Genomic DNA, 23,641 nt, shown 5'->3' with positions numbered 1-23,641 from the left:
GTAACAATGCTACACAAGCAGTGTTTTGTTAGATGTATATAGGTTCCATGCTATTGTTTTGTTCTACTTTCTTCCCTTTACTTATCTGTTTGTCTAAGCAACCAGTGGTCACCCAGTGCTCATGTCGTGTCGTCTTCCTTCGGAATTCATCTCTGCATGCGCTGTTCTAATACAAATATTTTGCCCTCTCTGTTTCATCGACATGATGACATGGTGGGTTTAATGTCCCAAAGCCACCATATGTTTATGAGAGACGCTGTAGTGGAGGGATCCGGCAATTTCAATCACTTGGGGTTCTTTACCGTCCACCCAAATCTGAGCACGCGGGCCTACCGCATTTTCTCCTCCATCGAAAATGCAACCGCCGCAGCCGAGATTCGATCCCACGACCTGCGGTTCAGCAGCCGAGTGCCTTAGCCACTAGACCACCGCGGCAGGACGTTTCGTCGTCAAGTTCCCCCGATTTTGGGGTATTCGTATTTCAACTCTCTTCACCCTCTGATGTAGTGAGGCAAGAAGCCCGAATATTAGGTCGTGACCCGGTGGCGCAACGGTAGCGCGTCTGACTCCAGAAGCCCGAATATTAGGCACCTTTCTTGCTACCGCAGTTATCGAGACCAAAATAGTGGCTATGCACATGACGGCTGACGGATGGCAGCAATTTTGCATGAGGTCTTTCAAAAATTGGCAGATACCACGGACAGTGGTAATCAATTATATGCGAAGCATGAGTGAGGAACGTTGCTATGTCACATTAAAATCAGCACACCACTACGAGGCGGACGTGAATTACGCCGTGCATGACTTTCATGTCATTATTGTCAAGTTTGGACTTGTCATTTACATTCGTCTTCTATTTACGTCACGTGATAGCAAACCTGGTATATGTGGAGCTAGCTGAACGGCCGCAAGCACGCTATGAGCGTAGCATGTCATGTTTTACGTGGCATGCATGTCATTATCATGTTTCGATGTGTCAGTTACCTTTGTCGTCTATTCATGTCACGTGATACCAAATTTGTTATGTGTGGAGCTAGCGAAGCGGCCGTCAGCACGCTATGAGCGTAGTGGGTAGTCATGTTTTAGATGACACGCAAATCATGATTATCATGTTTGGACGTTGTTAAATAAATAATATGCAGCAGGCGATGAGTGACAACGTCAGCATTAGGTCAAGATCAGAAAAAAGAAATAAAAAAGAGGTGGACGGTGGACTTCGCTATGGGGACGGCGGCTTGCCCTCTTCTCCACATCATTTTGGTGCTGTGAGACCCGGAAGAAAGGGCCATCTGAGGTGAGACAGCGTGGATTTCATGACTTCTCGATCGTATCTGTAGCCCGGAGGATCTTGCGAAGCCGTCGTTACGTGAAGCTTGTATACAAGGCCCGAACATCGCCGAGACGAAAATCGTAAAGAATGACTGCCCGGCAGTTGACAGATCTTCGTTGGGCCGACCGTATGTGATGACCAGCGTTTTGGCTCCGACTTCGCCTTGTGACACGGCCGGCCAGCCATTTTCCCCGTTGCCGACACTAGATCAGATCATGAAGGCCCTCATCGAAAGCCGCAGTCAAGTACATAAGACCGTCAAGAAAGCCATCGAAAACATCGAACGCCTTGTGCATATGGCCACCCGCATGTAGTGGGTCAACGGCACCCACCAATAACTGAATGGTAATAATGAATCGCCCACCAATAAATTAGCCAATGAATTTTCACCAAATTTTGACTAACAAGTATATAAATCTTAAATATATGGACAAGGAGATAGAAGATGCCATTTCTATGGATCGTTTAGAGGAGGAGATTGAGGAAACAGACGATTATGTTCACCATATTATTCGAGCAAAAGCTAGAGCAAGATCGAAGATGCCTTAGAAGCTCGTCGATCTGACCTGGAATGAATAAAAGAGCGGATAAGAACAGAAGTGAAAAGAAAAATAGTCTCCTCGTCTATAGCACTAACACCGCTAGCCAATGCTTCCTCAATGGTAACCTTGTCGCACAGACGCTTGATGAGTCGACTTCACGACGAATAGAGAAACACCCTGAAAGCCAACAGACAAGCTTTCCCTCTGCAGAGAGTACAATCTCGAATATCAGCACTGAAGAACACCTTCAGAGACTAGACAACCTTTCCACGATTTTAGAAGTCTCGTCAACCTGCTGCATCAATGGAGTGAACGACAAGATAGCACCAGCTACTCAGGTGTACCTCGTGGGAGACACGTGTATAAAAAATCAGAAAGCATTTCGAACTCTAAAATACGACCCACCAGATCTTGAATATGAGTGCCCGCCGAAGACGACAGCTCGTCATCCTAATATTTATTCACAGCGATGTGTACAATAGCCAGCAGATATCGAAACAAGGCCCCCTGGTCACTCGAAAAGAGATGGAATGAAGACTACGAGGACGCTGAAAGAAGCCCGTTATCGTAGGTCGTATAGCTTATGCTCTTCGAGAAATCAGCATACGTCAGGGTTGAAGGAAATGCAGATTATACGTCTCATTTTATATAAGCAGAAAAATAGCAACATAGCGTGAAAGTCAAAAGCAGGAAAGCTCAGACTAATGCAAAGGAAGCAAGCCGATAATTCCAAGGCGACTGCAGATAAGACTAAGAACTCGAGAAAACTTCTCCGAAATAGCTTCTGCAGAGCCTCATCAGCATCATCGGTTTTCACATGAACGAAAACTGCTCGTCGACTACATAGGTTCATCAAGGAGAACAGCTTTAAAGGCACGAGAGTTGAACAAACGTCGGAAGCACCGCTGGAAGACCGAGCACCGGTGAAGAGTCTGACTGACCTATATGTATTGACTGGGACCTGATACAAGAACTCATGAACAAAAAGTGTATACTTGGAAACTGTGTTTATTAATCTTCTTCGTCATCACTCACCACAGTTGGGGCACGGAGGATGTTAAATATTGTGCAAAAGCTGACGAGGGACACTATCATTAATAGGTTAAGATCATGACAAGAAATGAAGAAGAGGTCGACGGTGGACTTCGCCATGAGGATGGCAGTTCGCTTTATTCTCCACAGACGTCGTCTATTCACGTCACGTAATATCAAATTTAGTATGTGTGAAGCTAGTGAAACGGCCGCGAGCGCATCTTGAGCGTGGTATGTTGTCATGTTCTTAAATGAGACGCATGCCCTGGTTATCATCTTTGCACTAGTTTTATACCTTCGTCATCCAGTGACATCACGCAAAATCAAATTTGGTATAAGCTAGCAAAACGACCACTAGCGCGCTATGAGCATAGCATGGAGTCATGTTTTACATGACATGCATATCGTTATTATCATGTTTGTACGTGTCATTTGCCTTCGTCGTCTATTCACATGACGTGATAACGAATTTAATAAATGTGGAGCTAGCGAAGCGGCAGTGAACACACTATAAGCATAGCATGTAATCATAATTTACATGACACGCATGACATGGTTATCATGTTTGGACGTCGTCCATTCCCATCGCGTAATACCAAACTTGGTATATGTGAAGCTGGAATGTGATGACGCCCCTATTCAATATGTCCATAGAGTGTCGCGCCGCCAAGCGGAATTCAGGAGCGTCCTCTCGAGGAAGTTCCGTAGGCAGACGCTTTTTTGTTCGGCTGTGCTATCCTCAGTGTCAACGCGTTAGCAAGAAAAGAACGTAAACCGCTTTGTATGTTTCGTGCAACAGTCAATACACCGTACCGTCCGTGATACGATAAATCATATTACTATTGCGAGACGCGAAGTTTTCGCGAAAATAGGTGGCAATTAAAGCTTTCGATTACACCCCGCAGAGTAACCATACCAGCTTCGCGAGATTTTATACAGCCACTCTGGATAGTTAAATCACCTTTGCAGTTGAAACTCATTTTGTTTCACGTGCGTGTAGCATTCGTCAGTGCTTTTGTCGGTCATAAATCCAACAATATTCATTATGCGCAAAAAAGTAGCGCAGGCTTGCAATTCTCTCTTTTAATCCTTGGACAACGCCTTGCCACCTAATTTTTTGCGTTCCTTTGTAGATGGCAGTACACTGCAAGCGATTCGCTTGCTGCGGAATTTGAAAGTAAAATATTCTGCACACCCGCTGCCGAGATAAACGTGGTGAGTGACGTCGTGCTGGTGTTCTGCACGCGTGGTGATTGACGATTTATTGGTGTTATCGAAGTCATTTGGCGGAGTGAATTCCTCAGATTATTTTCACCGGTAATATTCAACAAAACCATCTGGACGTCGAAGATTTTTCACTGGACGTAGAACGGGCCAAGAGTAACAATGATGACAAACGATCAGTGAGTTGCACTTTACGGCCCTGATGAGTTAATGTTTTTATATGCGAAGCATTTGTAGGGAACTTCGGCGGCTTTGAGCGTATCTATCTATCTATCTATCTATCTATCTATCTATCTATCTATCTATCTATCTATCTATCTATCTATCTATCTATCTATCTATCTATCTATCTATCTATCTATCTATCTATCTATCTATCTATCTATCTATCTATCTATCTATCAATCTATCAATCTATCAATCTATCAATCTATCTATCTATCTATCTATCTATCTATCTATCTATCTATCTATCTATCTATCTATCAATCTAGCCGCCTATGGCTTTTAGCTTTCCTGGCCATTTCTATGATGGTATCGATGCCGAAATTGGTGTGGCATAACGTGACTGTAGAACGATTTATTTATATGTGGTGTTAAACGTCCCAAAACCACCATATGAATGTGAGGGACGGTGTAGTGAAGAGCTCCGGAAATTTCGACCACCTGGGGATCTTTAACGTGCACCCAAATCTGAGCACACGAGCCTAGACTGTAGGACGAGTTTAAGTGACCACTCATAACATAAAAATGATGACATGTATGTCATGAATGCCATGGTTTACATTTCTTGGTCTTGCTGCTCTTGTAGTGGTTTCGTTCACATGACATATTACAAAAGTGGTGTGGTATGACATGACTGCATGGCAAACACAAGCGACCAACCCTAACATAAAAATCATGATATGCGCGACATGTAACATGACTATATGCCACGTTCATGATGCGCTCCCCGCGGTCGTTTTGTTAGCTTCATATATACCAAATTGGGTATTCCGGGTCGTGAATGGATGACAAACATATATTACTGGTGCAAACACGATAATCATGATATGTGTTTCATGTAAAATATAACTATCTGATACGCTAATAGCACGCTCGCAGTCGTTTGGCTAGCTCCTCATATACCAAATTTGGTATCACGTGACGTGAACAGACTACGAAGGTAAATGGCACGTTTAAACATGATAATCATGGCATGTGTTTCAAATAAATCTTGACTACATGCTACTTTAACAGCACGGTCGCAGTCGTTTAACTAGCTCCTCATATACCAAATTTGGTATCCGGTGACGCGAATTGATTACGAAGGTAAATGACACGTCTAAATATGATAATCATTACATGGTAGGGATGTACGGGATAATTAACGTTCACTTCGTAACGTTGTGCTGATTAAAGTGACATATCAACCTTCCTCTTTCTTGCTTAGCATATGATCGATTCCCACTGTACGGCGGAATTCTTCCATGCTCGTAAGTCAGCTTGACATTATTGAATGTATACTACCCTTAAGAGAGGTCAAAATAGAAGCATAGTTTTTTTTTGTGCATTGCACGTAGCCCAAATACAGTGGATATGGTGGAGCGCCGCATGTCGCCAAAGTTAACGCTCGAGCTCGATTGAAATGGTTAGAGCAATGAAACTTACAGTTACGACTTCAATACATGCCTCTCTGCTAACTTGCCCCGCCGCGGAGGTCCAGTGGCTAATGTACTCGACTGCTGACCCACAGGTCACGGAATCGAATCCCTGCTGCGGCGGTTGCATTTCCGAGGGAGGCGGAAATGCTGTAGACCCGTGTGCTCAGATTTGGGTGCACGTTAAATAACTCCAGGTGGTTTGAATTTCCAGAGCCCTCCACCACGGCGTCTCTCATAATCACGGTGGTTTTGGGACGTGAAACCCCACATATCTCTCTATCAGGTTTAGCTGCGGTTGCGATGTTGTAAGACGCTCGGCCGGTAGTGATCTTAGAGGCTACCATGCTGATTATTCTAAAAGAGACTTAGTGCAGGCATTAAAAGCTTCAAAAATAATTGGTTGCCTTAACAGGGTTGCCTTAACACATTTCAACTTATGCCACTTATGAACGCCACATTTACTACTGCGTCAAATTCGTCAAGCAGGCTCGGCAAAAATTATTTCGGAATGTCATTCAGCTCGTACGTCAATTCTAGTTCACATATTTTTCTGTAACACGCAAATGCTTACGCAAGGCCTCGGTGACGCACGGTCGATGAGCTGACGACACCACTTTTCTCATTGTGGCAGTGAGGTAGCGAAAATTTAGCAGTGCCTATCGTTTGGGAAAGTACTTTGGTTTGATATACATTTTTTTTAAATCATGAGCTCAGCCGGTGACAGTGGCACTGGGCGTATACATCCATGCGTCCTATACTGAGTTCACGGGTTGACCCTTCTCCCGCATCCATCTTAGATTGCACGGCACGCTACCTGTAGCTCGTGGGCATTGCGAATAAGATGTTTACGACAGCCAGTTTGCGCAACTAAAATTAGGTGGCACCATCGACGCTCAGGGCGCTTCGAATGTCCGCCGTTTTTGACGCGAAAACTGCTTTTCACAAAAAGGAGGTGGTCGCTCGTCGCGCACTCTAACCCGACACAGTATGCACAAACCTGTTCAAAAAAGAGAGATTCAAGGAAAGACATGGAGGACCTGAAAGACCAACAACTCGTCGCCAGGGTCAAGAGGGCAGTAGAAGCCAGAGGGTTCATGAACTAAGGAGCCCTCCCACCTCATGGTGACACCGGGCATTGCTCGGAACACTGTTTCAAAAATAAAAGTTTACTTCTCTCTCTCAAGGAAGGACAGGGATGTTACCCAGACGAGCGTCCGGTTGGTTACCCTGCCCGGCTTGGGCGAGTTCATGCGATCTAACATGTTCTCTGTGCGCTAAGGAAACATAAACAGAAAATGAAGGTGTAATTTTCTCCGAGTTTCTTGTTTAAGCGTTCAAACGACAAATTTGCTAAGTTCCCTCTCATAGCCGGCCTACATTACTGCCGAAGGCATCGTTCGGGACGGCGCCTTGATGTTCTGTCGGGTAATCACAAAACAGTAGTGGTGTGCGAATTGTGAATTTTTAAACCGAATCGAGAACGAATCAAACAGAGATGACGCTGGATGTACTACGAATGGAACTTCATTCGAATATTTGATTTCTGATAGTAAAACAACCATCTTTAAAATAGTAATAGAGCTCCACAACATTACACTTGAAAAAAAAATATTCACGAGGTTTCAGCAAACAAATATTACGGTTCTTTTTAACCGACAAATACCTTAATTATCATATGATAAGTAAGGTACATGGCAGTGACTGCGGTTGTGAATTGTCGCGTGCATTTAAATTAAATTGAGAAAAAAAGTAAGCAATTTTAAACCGGGAAACCCTGATTAAAGCTAAAGCAATGATCAAATAAACAAATTTGAGCTGGACCACTACAGCTAAAGCTATAATCAAACAGATAAACATGTCGGTACAACATGTACCCCAGATCGGCACTGAAAGAATCCCGTAAACATCAGTGTTCAAAGCTCTATCGGCAGGAGCTTCATACGAAAACACAACGCTTACTTTTGGTGTTATTCATGAATCTGAGTCCAGTTGTATTCGCCAACTTCAGTTGTTAGAATGTTATGACAGCAGCTGGTTATTGTGACGCAGCGACGCCATGCTAAACTCCTATTAATATTGGAGTTTTCAGAAAAAGCGCCTTCATTCGTTAATAAAAATAGCATGGACACTCTCGAAAAGATTGGGCTGTGTGCATATGGGTAATTTTCAAATTAACAGACAGACAGACAGACAGACAGACAGACAGACAGACAGACAGACAGACAGACAGACAGACAGAACTTTATCGAGGTCCTGACGAGCACTACCTCAAGGAGGTAGAGTGGAGGGCCGCTCCCAGGTCGCAACGGGTAAACGGAGCCTCACCGCCGTGTTGTGGGCCCTCTGGACAGCCCAGAGTTTATGTGCAAGTTCTGAGATCCTGAGCTCAGAGCTCCATTCCTCTTCGGTCATGTGCCGAGAATTGGATTAACAGAAAAAAAAATATTTGTACCCATTTCCAAAGCTCTGTCGTTTTGCGGTCTTCCCTTGAGTGCTGATTATCCGAAAACTTTTCAAAAACTATCGTAAACATATTCGACACTTCGCATGGTTACTAATTTACTATTGGAGTTGTTTTTTGGAACTTGCCAATATTCACATGCCCTTATATGTAGGCACGGGCCACTGCTAAAGACGTCATAGGAGTATGGGGGTGTAATGCTTGGGAGTGATTCCTAAATGAAAAGAAAAAAAAAGATAAGAGTGAGTCATGTGACTGTCTCTCAGGAGGAGGGCACCTCAACAATAGCTCACGATGGAGGGGGGTAAAAAGGGATTAAAAAGATGGGGAGGAATTAAAGGTATAGAGATAGACAGAGGGGCAGGGGCAGCCACATACGGAAGTAAGGAGAAGATAGGAAAGATGGACACGCTTGCAACAGTCCTACGACGGGGCACCATTCAGCGAGAGCTCTTGTCGGCTTCAGGAGATGGCATTGGGCGAGCCAGTCGGCCAGAGCTGCGCTGTCATCGGCGATCGCGGGGTACAACCAGTCGGCACAAAATCCAGCGAGCGAGTCAGGAGTATCGGACCAGTAAAGCCATCGTCGTATCGCGCAAGATGCTTCGTAACCACAACCACCACCATCACCAACATCACCATCATCATTATCATCATCATTATCATCATCATCTCTTGCTCTGGAACTCTGGCTTCAATGTTCTTGTATTCTTTGCGTATTTATTAGATGTGAAGCAGCTTCTCTACTAGTTTGTGTAACGCTATCCTTCCGTCTACACCGCTTCTCTCGCCGCAGGTGTTGGAGTGGTGCCGAGTGAGGGTGGTAGTGGTAGTAGTTAGAAGATGAGAAAAGGCACCTGATTTCTGTAACCCGGTCGGGAGCACGGCGCAGTGCCTAAGCCGAGTAGCTGACGCACTCCTAGCAGTGCGCGGTGACGCTTCTCTCCCTCGCGTGCCACGCGCTTACCGCGTGTCAGCTCCCTCTCGCTTCACCCTCACCATCGCTTCAACGCTCGAGCCCACTTCTCACATGTGCATCATCTCACCCGCGCCATCTTTCCATCTGTCGGCAAGAACAAGGCACAAGCCAACGGGTGCGCGCGCAGCGCGCGCCTCGAGCATCTCGCGGCGCGATCGCGCCGACAGGCGGGGCGCCATCGCGACATGCTTCGCGTTAGTGTGCGGGTACCTTTCCCGGCTCTCGCCGGCGTTTCGAGGGCTAGCGAAGCCTATCACGTTCGCAAATGGCGACGCCCACACCGACGAGGTGCCAGCCAGAAAAGCCGAACACAACCGTCGGCACTGGAAGACCAGCGACACCGAATAAGTGCGAGTCAAGAACACCGATGGCGTTCGAGAATACAGAGGTGCAGACAGCACCGACGAGACGCGAACCAAGAAAGCCGAGCGCAAGCGTTCTCAACGTCCCGCCTTCTGTGTCTTAGCGTTTAAACAAATGTTTACTCGAGTAAACGCTACACCGAGCTTTGCTTCAAACCGTTCTTCCAGCACCCACGTCGACGCCTGTTCAAACCGGGTCAACGCCGTGTGCACCGCTACTGCTTCGCATCACATCAGCGTTCCCTTCGAGGAGATGGTCCATAGTTATTCGTGTGTTTTTTCGTTCCCTTACAAGCTTGTTTCTCTTTTCTTCGAAAACTGGGAGTATTGCAGAATCATGAGCATGCGACGTACATAAAAACGCCTGTGCTGACCGGACGAGCAAATCTCCCCTTATCGACACTCAAAAGCTACAGCGACGTTGATTATTCGAGGATTTCTCATATCTATAACACCGCTTTCTGACATTTGTAAGAAGTGGGTCTCAGAATGACGTTACTTGTACCCTGCAGCCACTTCACAAGTTCTTCGCGGAATCGAGCAACCGGGGCGACGTGCTGCGTATGGTGGTGAACCTGATCTCGGCTGCCGGGGACGTGGTGGTGCTCGTGTTTGCGTGGAGTTACGCCAGTCGTTTCCTCGGCAGCCTCGGCTGGTTCCTATACCTGCTTGTCGTGGCCCTGCTCGTCTTCCAGACATTATTTTGGATAATGGTGGAATGTGCGAGGGTGTGGTAAGCAGCTGCTTTATATTTAGATATTTGCGCACTTAGTGAACGTGCGGGATGCCCTATCTACCGAATGGCGAATCGCAACGTTAAACCACAACAATCTTTCATACCAACGCCTCTTTCGTATAGGTAAAAAGCAATACTACTCTTCTAAGCAGGGTTGTTTGTTTTTGTAGTTATCGTCAATGACGTATACACGACGTGACGCTGTGGAGACGCCATGTTCTATCGTAATGTACTGTTACTGCATATTCTCACTACGAGAGCAGAGCTGCACATAGGTGGGCCATTATGTTGAGTGTATGCGCAATGAAGGCGCTCGTCGCGTGCGCAGAAGACAAACACGGTGCGGTGTTCCCACACGGGTGACATACGTTTGACGTATTATAAGCAGGCGCTGAGCAAGCTTGCACTGTTACAGCGATAAGCAATGCTGTATATGGCTTCAGGTTTTAACTCATCTAGTCGGCGAAAAAAGATGGCGTGCACAACAATGATTTCATAGCATTCACCTAATACCAGGGATCGTGCAGGGCGTGGAGCAGGGACTGATGACACTCAGAACGTGAATCGAAGTTCTACTAAGTGGACTAAAATATAGATAGTTAACTAAACGGAAAATTATGCAACCGATCCAGTAAACTTATTTAAACGTTTCCTAAGTGAACCAAGGGTGATTAGTGAAACTGCATTTGGCTGGGCTCTGTCGAAAAGTACGTCTTTTTATCAAGCAGAGGTGGTTCTGGGATTTATTTTAATGAGAAGGGGGAGGCATTCTTGACAAACGAGTTCTTTCAGGGGAGCAGGGCACCTAGCGACATGTGAGTTGTGTTTTGATTATGACGCTACAGTTACTGCGAAATACAAAGTTAAGGAGAAGACACAAAGTGGACAAAACGCTTGTATTGTCCACTTCGTATTGTGTCTTGTCCCTAACTTTCTATTTCGCAGTAACACGACACGAACTGGACAATACAAGCGTATTATCCACTTTGTGTCTTCTCCTTAACTTTGTATTTCGCAGTAACTTTAGCGCAGTTTTATTACGATAGAGGCCCAGACAGCGGTCGAAAGGCTACGCCTTAGCGCACAAAACCTCGATGATACCCGGGCCGGTAACCCTGCAGGGTTTCTTTTTTTGATACATTTTTTTCCGTCCGTCCATTACGATACCAATTATATGGACACACTTGGCTGGAATTTCACGCCAGCGTCGACGTCAGCCTCGCCGTCGCTCACCGTATATATATGTATCTGTAGATATGAAAATGCAAGATAGAAAATTAATCCAAAAGTACACTCCAGTGCACAGAATCTAACGCGGGACAGACAGACAGACAGACAGACAGACAGACAGACAGACAGACAGACAGACAGACAGACAAAGAACTTTATTCAGGTCCCGAGGAACTGCGTTGTAACGGCCCCGTTTAGGGGGAATCCGTAGCAGTCGCGGGCGGCTCCCACGTAGGGACCGGAAGACCATGGCCCTCCGCCCTCTCGGAGGCCCTCTGGACAGTCCGGAGTTGAACCAAGAGGTCGCCGCTGTTAAGGGCTTCCTCCCAGTCCTCTTCTTTGTTGAACTCTGCGTCACGTAACGCAGGACATTGCCAGAGCATATGAGGTAATGAGCAAAACGCCTCTCCGCAGTCCGGACAATGCGGCTCGATGTTGGGCGAAAAATGCCTGAACCTGCCTCACGAAGGGAAATACCCCGTTTGGAGCATCCTGTAGGCCGATGATTGCGGTCGCGTAAGTTTAGGATGAGGAAGTGGAAAAGCCCACCGAGATAGATGATAATGAGTCATGATCTCGTGGAAAGTGAGTAGCGAGTCCCTGTATCTTCCGGCGTCCCCGCCTGCGAATCCGCCGGGACCGCCGCGGTGAGCGATACCTCGCGCACGGTCATGGGCAAACTCATTGGTGTTGGGGACATCAGGATGTACGTTGGCCCCCATGTGGGCCGGGAATCATGTTATGGTGTGAAACCCGGCAGCCCCCTCACCGCCGAGGATGGCCGCTGCCTCACGCGACATCGAGCCCGAGGCGAAAGCCCTAGCTGCGGAACGCGAATCTGTAAAGACATTAGGACGCGATGGGTCCTTCATTGCTATGGCGATGGCGATTTGCTCAGCCACCATTGCCGAAACCTCTCTAACTGAGGCAGAGCATAGGAGTGTGCCACTATGATCGACCGAGACCACTGCGAAGCGATCCGAACGCCCGTACTGGGCTGAATCGACAAAGGTCGCGAGATGCGGTCTGTTTGCAACTGATTTTAATAAGGAACGGGCCGGAGCTATGCGGCGCCCTACATTGTATTGTGGGTGGACATTTCTTGGAAGTGGAGCTACCGAAAACGTGCCTCTGATCGAGGGTGGTAGTGTTACATTACGCTGGTTAGTCGCCGTAGGACCACAGTCTATGGATTCCAGGATGCGCCTACCAGCCCTCGAGGACGATAGTCGCACGACCTGAGCCATCTGCTGGGCCTCGATCACCTTCGAGAGAGAGTTATGCATGCCCAATTGTAGGAGCTTCTCGGTGCTAGTGTGGATAGGCAAGCCTAGAACTCGCTTTATGCTTTTGCGCATTAGTGTATCAATTCTTGCCTCTTCTCTTTTGGACCAGCGCAACACCGAAGTGACATAATTAATGTGGCTCATGAGAAATGCATGATAGAGCCGAAGGAGATGGCTCCCGCTCAGCCCGCCCCTGCGGTTCGAGACCCTGAGTATGAGCCTAAGCATGTTCTCCGTCTTGGAGGTGATACGGGCTATAGTTCGTGAGTTGACCCTTTGGACTCTAGCAGGAGTCCGACGACCCTGATGGAGTCCACCCTGGGTATTTTCTGCCCATCCCGTGTGTATAAAGCTATGGGAATCTGTTCTAAAGGAGTGAGGTTCCTCAGCCTTTGTCGGGTGGGTCTGTATAGTAGTAACTCAGATTTTGCCGATGACAGGCTCAGGCCCGAACCGACTAGAAAGTTCTCCGTGATGTCTAATGCCTCTTGAAGCGCCTGCTCTACCCCGGCGTCGGACCCTCCCATGCACCACACGGTGATATCGTCCGCGTAGAGAGCATGCTTAACCCCGCGCACCGTAGCGAATCGCTCCGAGAGGCCCTTCATGGCAATATTGAAGAGTAGAGGAGAGATAACTGCCCCTGTGGGGTGCCTCTCGTTCCCAAGGTAAATTCCATGGATTGGATTTGACCGATCCTAATGGTAGCCCTGCGATCCCTGAGAAAAGACCAAACGTATGCGTGGAACCGTTGTCCTAGACCCATAACCGAAATTGCCTCAAGCACAAACTTGTGCGAGATATTATCAAAAGCTTTGGCTAGGTCTAGAGCTAGTATGCCTCTAGTATCCCTGGTGTTGTTGTCAATGATTTGTCTTTTGATAAGGAGCATCACGTCCTGTGTGGATAGTGCAGGTCTGAATCCTACCATATTGTGTGGAAATAGCTCTCTGCTTTCTATGTACTCGGATACCCGATGGTGAATCGCATGTTCGGCCACCTTGCCTACGCAGAACCTAAGCGAGATGGGTCGCATGTTCTCCAAAGCCAGAGGTTTGCCTGGCTTTGGGATGAGCGCTACCGAAGCGGTCTTCCAGGATTCGGGGACGTACCCCGTCTCCCAGATCTTGTTGACTTCCTCGGTAAGCTTCTCGATGGATTTGCCATCCAAGTTACGTAAGAGCTTATTTGAGATTGCATCCGGGCCCGGTGCAGAGCGTCCGTTGAGCTCGTGGAGGACCTTACAGATTTCTGGTTCAGTGAAAGGTGCGTCCAGCTCCGCCACCATTCCACCCCTGTAATGCGGATAGTCCGCATCGCCGGAACGGCCTAGCGGAAGATAGCTGTCCGCTAACCTCTTAAGAGGGCCTTTTCGGACACTCCCTTCGCTTTTTGGTTGTGAACGATTCTGTCAATAGCCAATCACTGATTTCCCTTCGACTGTGACTCATCAAGTAATTGTTTGAGGAGGTTACATTTAGCCCCCACTCTCATCTGTCCGTCAACCGAAGAACATACTTCATTCCACTGCTGTTTGGAGAGTTCAATAGAGTAGGCTTCGATCTCGCGATTGAGTTGCGCAATTTTCTTTCGAAGTCGGCGATTGAGCCTTTGCGTCCTCCACCGAGACAGGATGGAATGCTTAGCCTCTAAGAGATGCGCGAGGCGTGCATCCATCCGATCAACCCTCAGGTTCGTTTTGACAACCTTGGTCGCAGCATTAGCATCCTCCTTGAGCCTTGCAAGGAGGCTGTCTAAGCTGTCGTATTCATCCTGGTCCTCCTTCCGCAATTTACGAAAGGCATCCCGGTCCGTTACTTTAAATTCCCTCGGGGGAGCTGCATTGACTGCTAGGATAATAGCCACTATGAAGTGGTCGCTACCTAGATTCCCTTGCAAATTTTGTCACCCTGTTCCGGCGACGTTCTTGACGAACGCCAAGTCTGGAGTTGTGTCTCGGACCACCGATGTGCCAATTCTTGTCGGGTATTGCGCGTCCGTAATCAATTCAAGAGAACAGCTAGATACGGTCTTTAGGAGGTTGTTGCCTTTGGGGGACTGCCTGGCGTATCCCCAAGCGTCGTGCGGAGCATTAAAGTCTCCCGCTACCACGATGGGGGCCCCCCTGGCCAGAGCCACCGCTTTTGCCATGATCGAAGTGAACCCCGGCCGCTTGTCCGACGGCGAGCTGTACACATTCAGGAGGAATACGCTGTTCTTTAGCCAGCTGTTGGGGATTATTTCGAGGATAATGACCTCAGCCTTGCTGTTGCCAAGCCGTAGTTTGTGTTCATGAAAGGAGCACTTTTTTGCGACCAAGGTTGCCAAACCGCGCTTCCCTTGCTCGCGCACCGAGACGACTCGATAGCCCGGGAAAGTTAGCGCATCACCGAGAGTTTCCTGTAACATAATTACGTGCGGTTTGACCGCCTGAGAAGCAATAAAGTGCAGCAGTGAAGCCCTGCGCCTTTTGAAACTGGCACAGTTCCACTGCCACACGACCAGTTCATTAGTGTTGTCCGCCATAATTACTGTTCTGAGACAGCCGATCTCCTGTCGGGTTGACTGTTACCGCGCCTGCAGGCGACTGTGCCCTGTTCGGGCCTTTGGGAGGCGAGCTACCCGTAGCTAGCGCTGCCTGTGTACCTTCAAGAGACGACACCCTTTCCGGTAGGGTAGTCATGCTATCAGCCAGTTGTTTAATCAATTGCTGCATGCTTTCCAGAGCCTTGCTGTTGGATTCTGTCTCCATAGCATCCCACTACCCTGGGGGGGGGGGGGGGGGGTGAGGCCCTACGTTTTCCCGAGCGCGCCTGCACGTCCCCTGGTGAGGGAATCTGCTGTCTCTCACCCTGCGAGGAGTAATGCTTGCGGAACGACTCAAGGTCAGCCCTTAGCTGTTGAATCTCTGCCTTAAGGCAAGCATTCTCTTGGATCAACTTAGCTATCCTGGGGTCTTCCCTATGCTCTGGCAATGGTACCTGCGTTACCTCTGGTGGCGGCGCCGCTGGCTTCGGCTTGGCTCGATCCGCCCAGGTAGGTACTTCCTGGATTCGTGCCCGGGAGCAAGAGCGCCCTTTGGTGCGAGCGCGGCTCCTGGAGCGGTCGCGCCGGCGGCCAGCCGGCGTGACGGAACGCCCCTGCCTGGGAGCACTTGCCACGCTGAAATCCCTTGACCGGTCCTCTTCGGCCAGCTGTTGCTGAGACTTTTTGACGCGCTTTCGGCGCCGTCGTCTTCTCCGTCGCACGACGTAAGGAACTTGAATGCGTTCTTTGCACGTTCTGTCCGGCGGCGGATGTGGACCTCCGCAAAGGCACATTTAGGCGAGCACTGGTGATCGTCGGGTGGAGACACGAGCCCACAGCCCCTGCACACCCTCTTGTTGGGGTTGGGGCAAACATCGGCCCTGTGGCCAAGTCCTCCTAACGCGTAGCACACGTCGGTTTGGCGCTTGTAGAGCGTGCAGCGCAGCATGCTGACGCCGCATATGACATAGTTTGGTACCTTCATGCCGTCGAAAAGCACTACCACAGTGGTGGTATTCTTGATCCTTTTGGCTTCTAGGGCCTTCTGATTTCGCTGGTTGACGATCATCGTTTGGAGCTGGGCCTCGCTGATGTCAGTGTCCACTCCTCGTATGACTCCTTTACAGGTGTTATCGGGGGCCGCGACATATGCCGCCACATGGTACATTCCTTCGCTTATCCGAATCTGTTGGATCGCGGCGTAGGCGTTTGCGTTCTTCTGCTCCGGTGTGGGAACTACGAGAATGTTCTGGGCGATGTTTGGGCAAACGATTTGCCCTTCCGTCTCTGCCGGGGCAAGAGCAGCCGCCATGGCAATAGCCTGTGCGAGCCTAATTTGGCTTACTTTTCTGACGTCAAGTCCGTCCCTCGGCCTGACGATAATTCGTATGTGGTCCCTCGGCAGCCGGGGGAGCCTCGATACTGCTGCGAGGCGCTTCATTGCACCTTGCGGGGCTGCCGTGCGGCGGCCTCCCTTCGAGCCCACATGTGATGCGTTGCCCGCGGAAACTGGCGTTTCTACACGAGCTTTCTTGTTCCTGCCCAGCGCTGTCATCCAACCCGGGCGATTGGCTTCTTCGTGAGAGATTTCCTCTCCTTCTACCATCTCTACTTCGGGCATGTTGCCCCTTTTCTCCCGCCCCTCGCCGTTGACGCTAGGCTGAGCCCGGTAGGGTTAGCCGAGCCGCGGCGCGTTCCACAAGAAAAGTTTCAATAATTCGGCAAAAGGACCACTCACCGAAAAAACTCTGGTATCGACGTGATCCTCAGAAGAAACTGCGTCGAATGAAACGCAGCTCGAGCACAGGCACCACAAAAATCCTAACGAAAACATTAACAGAAACGGGAGCCGATCTTCTCGCGTCCGCACTGGTCGGCGCCCCCTGCGTCTCCCTAACGCGGGACATCTGATCTGTGAGTGCGAGGCGTTAGCCACTGATCCACGAAGGAGCACCTCCGTCGACGTTTAAACGGCAAGCTATTTATACCTACCACTTACTGTTGGTGATGGGCATCTCGGAGAAAACTATTATGTTTTCAGCATTACCAGCAAGATGGCGCAATGAGCGCGTATCAACACATTGTCAAGATGTGGTGGCGTGCTCTCTTATCTCCCACGCGTACTTTGCCTCGTGGAAAGAAGGCAGGGTGGACCTCGCGCGTGCGCTTATCTTGCTGTGGGGACATTAGTGTGCCTTGGCTGGTCTTGGGCTTTCACCGGAATGATTCTGTGGTAGATACTGGGCGCACAATGGTCACTGCAATCGTTGCACAGCCTCTGTTTGCGAAAAGGGCGTGCTTTTCAGAGACTGCAAAGTAACAACCGAGACGCTTATTCGCGTTCATCTCTTCCTGCTAGTACGTTTCGTGTGTCATTTGTGCGAGAGAAACACGGGGCACGTGTCGATCTACTTGCCATTCTATGCGTAACCTTCAAGTTTGTTGCCATTGAGTTCAATACTTTGAGGCAAAGCTGTCACTTTTTTTTTAAATCCTGAAGAACCAACTAGCCCGATCTAGCCCGATTCCTCACTTTGCTCACGTTCTTACTACTCTTGCACCATGGGGGGGGGGGGGCAAGAGAAAACGGTAGAAAGTTTTGGGGAGTTCCGGCTCCACATACCCCCCTCCCCCTTCCCCACCCCTTTTATAGGGTCGTGTGCACAGAGAATATTACCGCGGATGCCGGTCCAACGAACACAGCTTTCTGATGTGCATTGTTATGCCTGCGAGTCCACAGTGAACGTCCGGGCCTCTGAAAAAGGCAATCTGTGTCAAGGCCAGCCCGCCTGACGCGAACAACTCAACGGCGTAAACACGCGCGGCGCCTTTCTGGCGTGCACGTGCAGTGAGTCACCTCAGCAAGCGAGCCCGTCGAGTAAACAACCGGTGTCTTCCTGTCTGGCGGCTGACGCAATGCGCGGCGACGTCACTCGTCCTTGGGTGCAGCCACCTGCAGTGCAGCCTCTCCAGATTCGATGAGAAAGAAGGACGCGGCCCAGCGGCGACCTCATTGGAGGATTCTGACCTCGCGACCAGCGGCGCTTCGGGTTGGACATTTCGGTTGGACCCGGGGCATATAAAAGAAGCCCTGCGGCGCGTCGAGAGAGACCCCTTTGACAGCAGATCCATTTGAGAGTAGAGCTATGTGTTAGAGAGAAGAGCTCGGCTCTTCGCGTCTCTGTCGGCCCCAGTGCCGAATTTGTAACGCCTCTTTATATATGCTGTACATAAACCTTGTTTAACTCACCGTCGTCTCGTCCGCTCGTCTATCAGCTCTGCGCAGAAGCAGTCGCGAGCTGAGAAACCTACGCTACCAAACGGCTGGTGACCTTCCCGGCGGAGTTCGAAGCAGTGGCGCCTTCGGGACCGTGTTGGCGTCGCCGTCTTTCGAAACAGTGGTTGCAGCGGTGAGATTCGTAGCGCCCTTCGTAGCGGTGGGATTTCGAGGCGCCCTTCGTAACGTCGTCGGTGGCGTCGTCGCAACAGCATGCTACAATCGAAGAGCTCAGAAGTTCGCTTGCCCCCACGGGGTGCCTTGAAACGAAAAATAGAGTGGTTATATTCAGCAAGTGGACGGCCTTTTTTTTTGCCTGGCCGGTAGCCGGTGATCTATGGCCGCACGCATAGTCAACAATCAGGAGCGTGTATTCTGGCCGCGTAAATGAGCTGATTAGTTCACGTGGCTAAATGACCATTGTGCGTACGATTGCGCTGGTGACCACTAACAAAGTAATTCACAGCTCCGTTCGAAAAAGCAATGACGACTAAATGGATGAAAACAAGTCGATGCCAGTGGCGTAGCCATGGAGGTGGCACACCTGACCCGTGCACCCCTTCCCCTCCCCCCCCCTCCAAGAATATTGAGCAAAAAATGACACTCGACCGCATCAGAGTGCCCGGCCGCCTCTTCAATTCATAGTGGTGCCCCCCCCCCTCCCGGCCGAACAAACTTCTGCCTATGGCCCTGGTCGACGCGGAAGCTACACCGTTGTGCCTGTGAAGTTGGCCTCGCTGTGTTTTTATTGAAGGTTTAACGTCATTTTGCATCCCGTGATGGCGCTTACTGAATAGCGGCGCGAGCGGCGCAAAAAAAAAGTTATGGGCAACTCCATTATTTGCGGTATCATATGCATGGTGTTTCAACCACAAAGCACCAAGTAATAAAAATTAAACATGAGCGCTTCACATCTTCAATTAGCGCAGTATTGTTCGGAGCCATGTAGAGCACATAATAATATTTTTCGTCGTCCCTCAAGCTCGGCAATTAAAAAAAGTTTATTAATGAGCTTCTTTATTAGTGACTTTAAAAAAAATCTTCAGTACAAATCTTGTGACGCTGATCCAGAAATAATAAATTTTTCAACCTGCGGTAAGATAACTGCGGTTGTGCACGGAATTGAACAAAAAATACCACGTGATTGCCGCCATACGGGCGGCGTTTTTAGTGCCCTCGAATATAATTTTTAAAAATTATCAAATACTGCTCACACATGAAGGTCATTTCAAGAGGCCATTTGTGACTACGATGAACGATAAGCGATGGTTGGATGGTGCCGTTAAAGAAAATGCAACGAAAAAGCAGCCGCCACGTCTGAATGCGATACGCGACCAGACGAAGCATTCGAGGCTTCGGCGGCCTTTGTGGGGGGCGGGGGGCTGGCGATAAACATTAGGGAGGGGGAGCGGTTGACATTGTGAAGAAAGAAGGATACAAAAAGCACAATTTTTAGTCATAATTTCATCGTATTACGTGCAATGGCTGGTCTTCTGGATACTTGCAAGCAATACGCATGATTGGCTGTGCGTTCAAAAGTTAATTACTGGGGCATAGTGAAGTCACCACTAAGAATGTCATATTAAGTACCTGTCTGTTAGAGCGGAGCGCAGTTTGTCCTGCGCTGAGGTTTTCCGCCGCCACCGCCGGTGTCCGTAACCACATCGTGTGAAATTAGCAAAAACAATAAAAACATAGCACCAATTACACAGTGTAGTTTGAACCCAAGACCGCTGGGTGCCAGCCCAGTATTTTAGCCTCACCGATGCTTGGGTCTTGCTGTAAACTTGCCTTAGGCCGACTTTATGTCGCGAAAACAATCGCGTTAAGACGACTCATAAAGCGTTTCATAACAACAAAAGAACAAGCAGTCGCCGCACAATGCGAATAGTTTAACGAGCGGGTCATTCAATGCTCTAACCTATTACAAAAATTTTTTTAGATGCGGAGCATCTTATACTCGCGCCTTGTAGTGTGCCGTCCGCGCCGTCCGCGCCGTCCGCACCGCTTCTCGAACATTCGACAGCTGACGCGCGCGCATGCGCCGTCGCGCCGTCGCCCACTCTTCCACCATCTGTGCATCCCTTCCTCCTCTACACACCGCGCGCGCTTCACTCCTCCACCATCTGTGCACCCTTCCTCCTCTACACACCGCGTTCGACATCTACAATTCTCCTGATTCTCCAGTGGACGCGCATGTGGCGTCGCGCTTCGAGAACATTCAACAGCTGACAGTGCATGCGCCGTCGTGCTGTATATATACTCAAGGTCGGCGCTCGCTCGCTCAGTTGCCGCTCGTCGGTTGGTTTGTACGGCGCGTCGACGTCCAAGGTCGCGGTGAAATGAATTCCAACGAATCCACAAACACAATGATCGACGTCCCTTCGACCAGCGCCGCCCTTTCGCATACGTGTGTACGTGTTCACTCATTTAACACCCCCTCCTACAACCACGTTAACCAATTTAACCATCGACCCAAGTAAGTCGCAATTTAACACCCCATTTCACAACCACGTTAACCAATTTAGCCATCGACCCAAGTAAGTCGCACTTTAACACCCCGTTAACCAATTATATGGTCCGCATCCTCCTCAGTGTTCCCCCGAGGGAAGCTGCGGGCAATTTTTTTTGTTGAGCCATTAACTGCGGCGCATACCCACTTCGGGCATAATTGCTCATCGTCGTCAGCCACTGCATGAACAATTGGCACAAAACTCCTCCCAATATAATTTAGCGAATACACTTCTCAGAAGAATGACGAAAAATAGCATAGCGAAGGCCTGCCTGCTACTTTCGAATTTTTATTATTAAGGCCGTAGTGGACATCAGGCAAGTGGGCTTGCAGCAGTTATCCAATGAGTGTTTAGAAAAGGCTGTGAAAGGCCGCGCTTCTAGGTTTCGCTGTGACTGTGGTGCGCCTACCGCGCAGGCCGCTGGCGTTTTTTATTGTTACTTTGTCGAAGCGGGCTCAAAAAAGAAATGCGTACCACATATTCCCATCATGTTTCTTTATGCTCATCACAATGTTTTCCTCGCCCCCTCCGTGATTTTTATCATTAGTCTGAAAAGAGTAGAAAAAAGAGTCAATGTGCGTTCTCTGGTCTCGTATCGCATTCTCACATGGCGACCACTTTCCCGTGATATATATATATATACATATATATATATATATATATATATATATATATATATATATATATATATATATATATATATATATATATATATATGAGAACTAACAGACAGTAATGCCAAGGAATGTACATGGGAAGTAATTAGAATGAATGGAATGTAAATAAGAAAGAAAAGTGGATGAAAAAATAACTAGCCGTCAGCAGGAATCGAACCTACGACCTTCGAATAACGCGTTCGATGCTCTAACTACTGAGCTACCACAGTGGTCTTCCATCCATCCACTTTTTTGGGTTTATATGTGAATTTAGAAGTAGGAGTGACAGTCAGGGCCATCTATAAGCCGAACGACGAGTGTGAAAACACTGTTATGCGCATGTTTGGCGTCACGTAGCACGTGAAATTATTATGAGCGGGCAGCTGATTAATTGCTCTCTTATACAACCTAAACACACCAAGTTTGCCATTACGAGACCCTCGTTCAATGAAATAAGGGAAAGAAGTGTATACCTAAGAGCTCGTTTTTCCCTGTTTTAACACAATAATAATGAGATCTAACAGAGAGTAATGCCAAGGAACGTACAGGGGAAGTTATTAGAACCAATGGAATGTAAATAAGAAGAAAGAAAAGTGGATAAAAAAATAACCAGCCGTGAGCAGGAATCGAACCTACGACCTTCGAATAACGCGTTCGATGCTCTAACCACTGAGCTACCACAGCGGTCTTCCCTCCGTTCACTTTTTTGGTTTTATTTGTGAATTTAGAAGTAGGAGTGACAGTCAGCGCCATCTATAAGCCAAATGACGAGTGTGAAAACACTCTTATGCGCATGTTTGGCGTCACGTAGCACGTGAACTTATTATGAGTGGGCAGCTGATTAATTGTCCCTCTTATACAACCTAAACACACCAAGTCTGCCACACACCAAGTTGTATAAGGGGGACAATTAATCAGCTGCCCACTCAAAATAAATTCACGTGCTACGTGACGCCAAACATGCGCATAGGAGTGTTTTCACACTCGTCGTTTGGCTTATAGATGGCACTGACTGTCACTCCTACTTCTAAATTCACATATAAACCCAAAAAAGTGGATGGAGGGAAGACCGCTGTGGTAGCTCAGTGGTTAGAGCATCGAACGCGTTATTCGAAGGTCGTAGGTTCGATTCCTGCGCACGGCTGGTTATTTTTTCATCCACATTTATTTCTTATTTACATTCCATTGGTTCTAATAACTTCCCCTGTACATTCCTTGGCATTACTGTCTGTTAGATCTCATTAATATTGTGTTAAAACACGGAAAAACGAGCCCTTAGGTATACACTTCTTTCCCTTATATATATATATATACATATATATATATATATATATATATATATATACATATATATATATATATATATATATATATATATATATATATATATATATATATATATATATACATATATATATATATATATATATATATATATATATATATATATATATATATCAGGAGAAAGCGGTCGCCATCTGAGAATATATATATATATTTTTTAACAGTGCCATCCTACCATTGCCTATGTCCATCGTAGTCACTTATAGTTTGTTCAAGCGGCTTTTGTGTGTGAGCATTCTTTTATTGTTCCATGAAATTACATTTGAGGGCACTAAAACACCAGGCGTTAGGCTGCAATTCCGTGATTTTTTTTTTCATTTTGCGCAATCTTAAAAAAGGTTGGGGAAAAAATTAGGCAGCGTAGTTATCCTAGCGCAGATTGAAAATTTCATTTGATCTGGGCGAGCACCACAAGTTTCGTTCTGAAGATATCTCTCTAGAGTCACTATTTAAAAAGCTTATTGAGTAATTTTCTGTTTATTGTTTAGATTCGCGAATCA

General features: G+C 47.9%; 1 protein-coding gene across 1 annotated transcript in view; it reads left to right on the top strand.

Moving 5' to 3' along the window:
- The window catches only part of LOC142803536 (uncharacterized), a 236,829-nt gene that overhangs the window by 6,194 nt on the left and 206,994 nt on the right, over positions 1 to 23,641 (top strand). The window contains exon 3 of the mRNA XM_075888663.1: positions 10,086 to 10,306. Coding sequence (XP_075744778.1) covers positions 10,086 to 10,306 — 221 coding nt within the window. The remainder of the gene's footprint in view (positions 1 to 10,085; positions 10,307 to 23,641) is intronic.

The sequence above is a fragment of the Rhipicephalus microplus genome, chromosome 3 (assembly GCF_043290135.1).
Source record: "Rhipicephalus microplus isolate Deutch F79 chromosome 3, USDA_Rmic, whole genome shotgun sequence".
NCBI lineage: Eukaryota > Metazoa > Arthropoda > Arachnida > Ixodida > Ixodidae > Rhipicephalus > Rhipicephalus microplus.
This window is presented reverse-complemented; position numbering and strand designations above follow the sequence as displayed.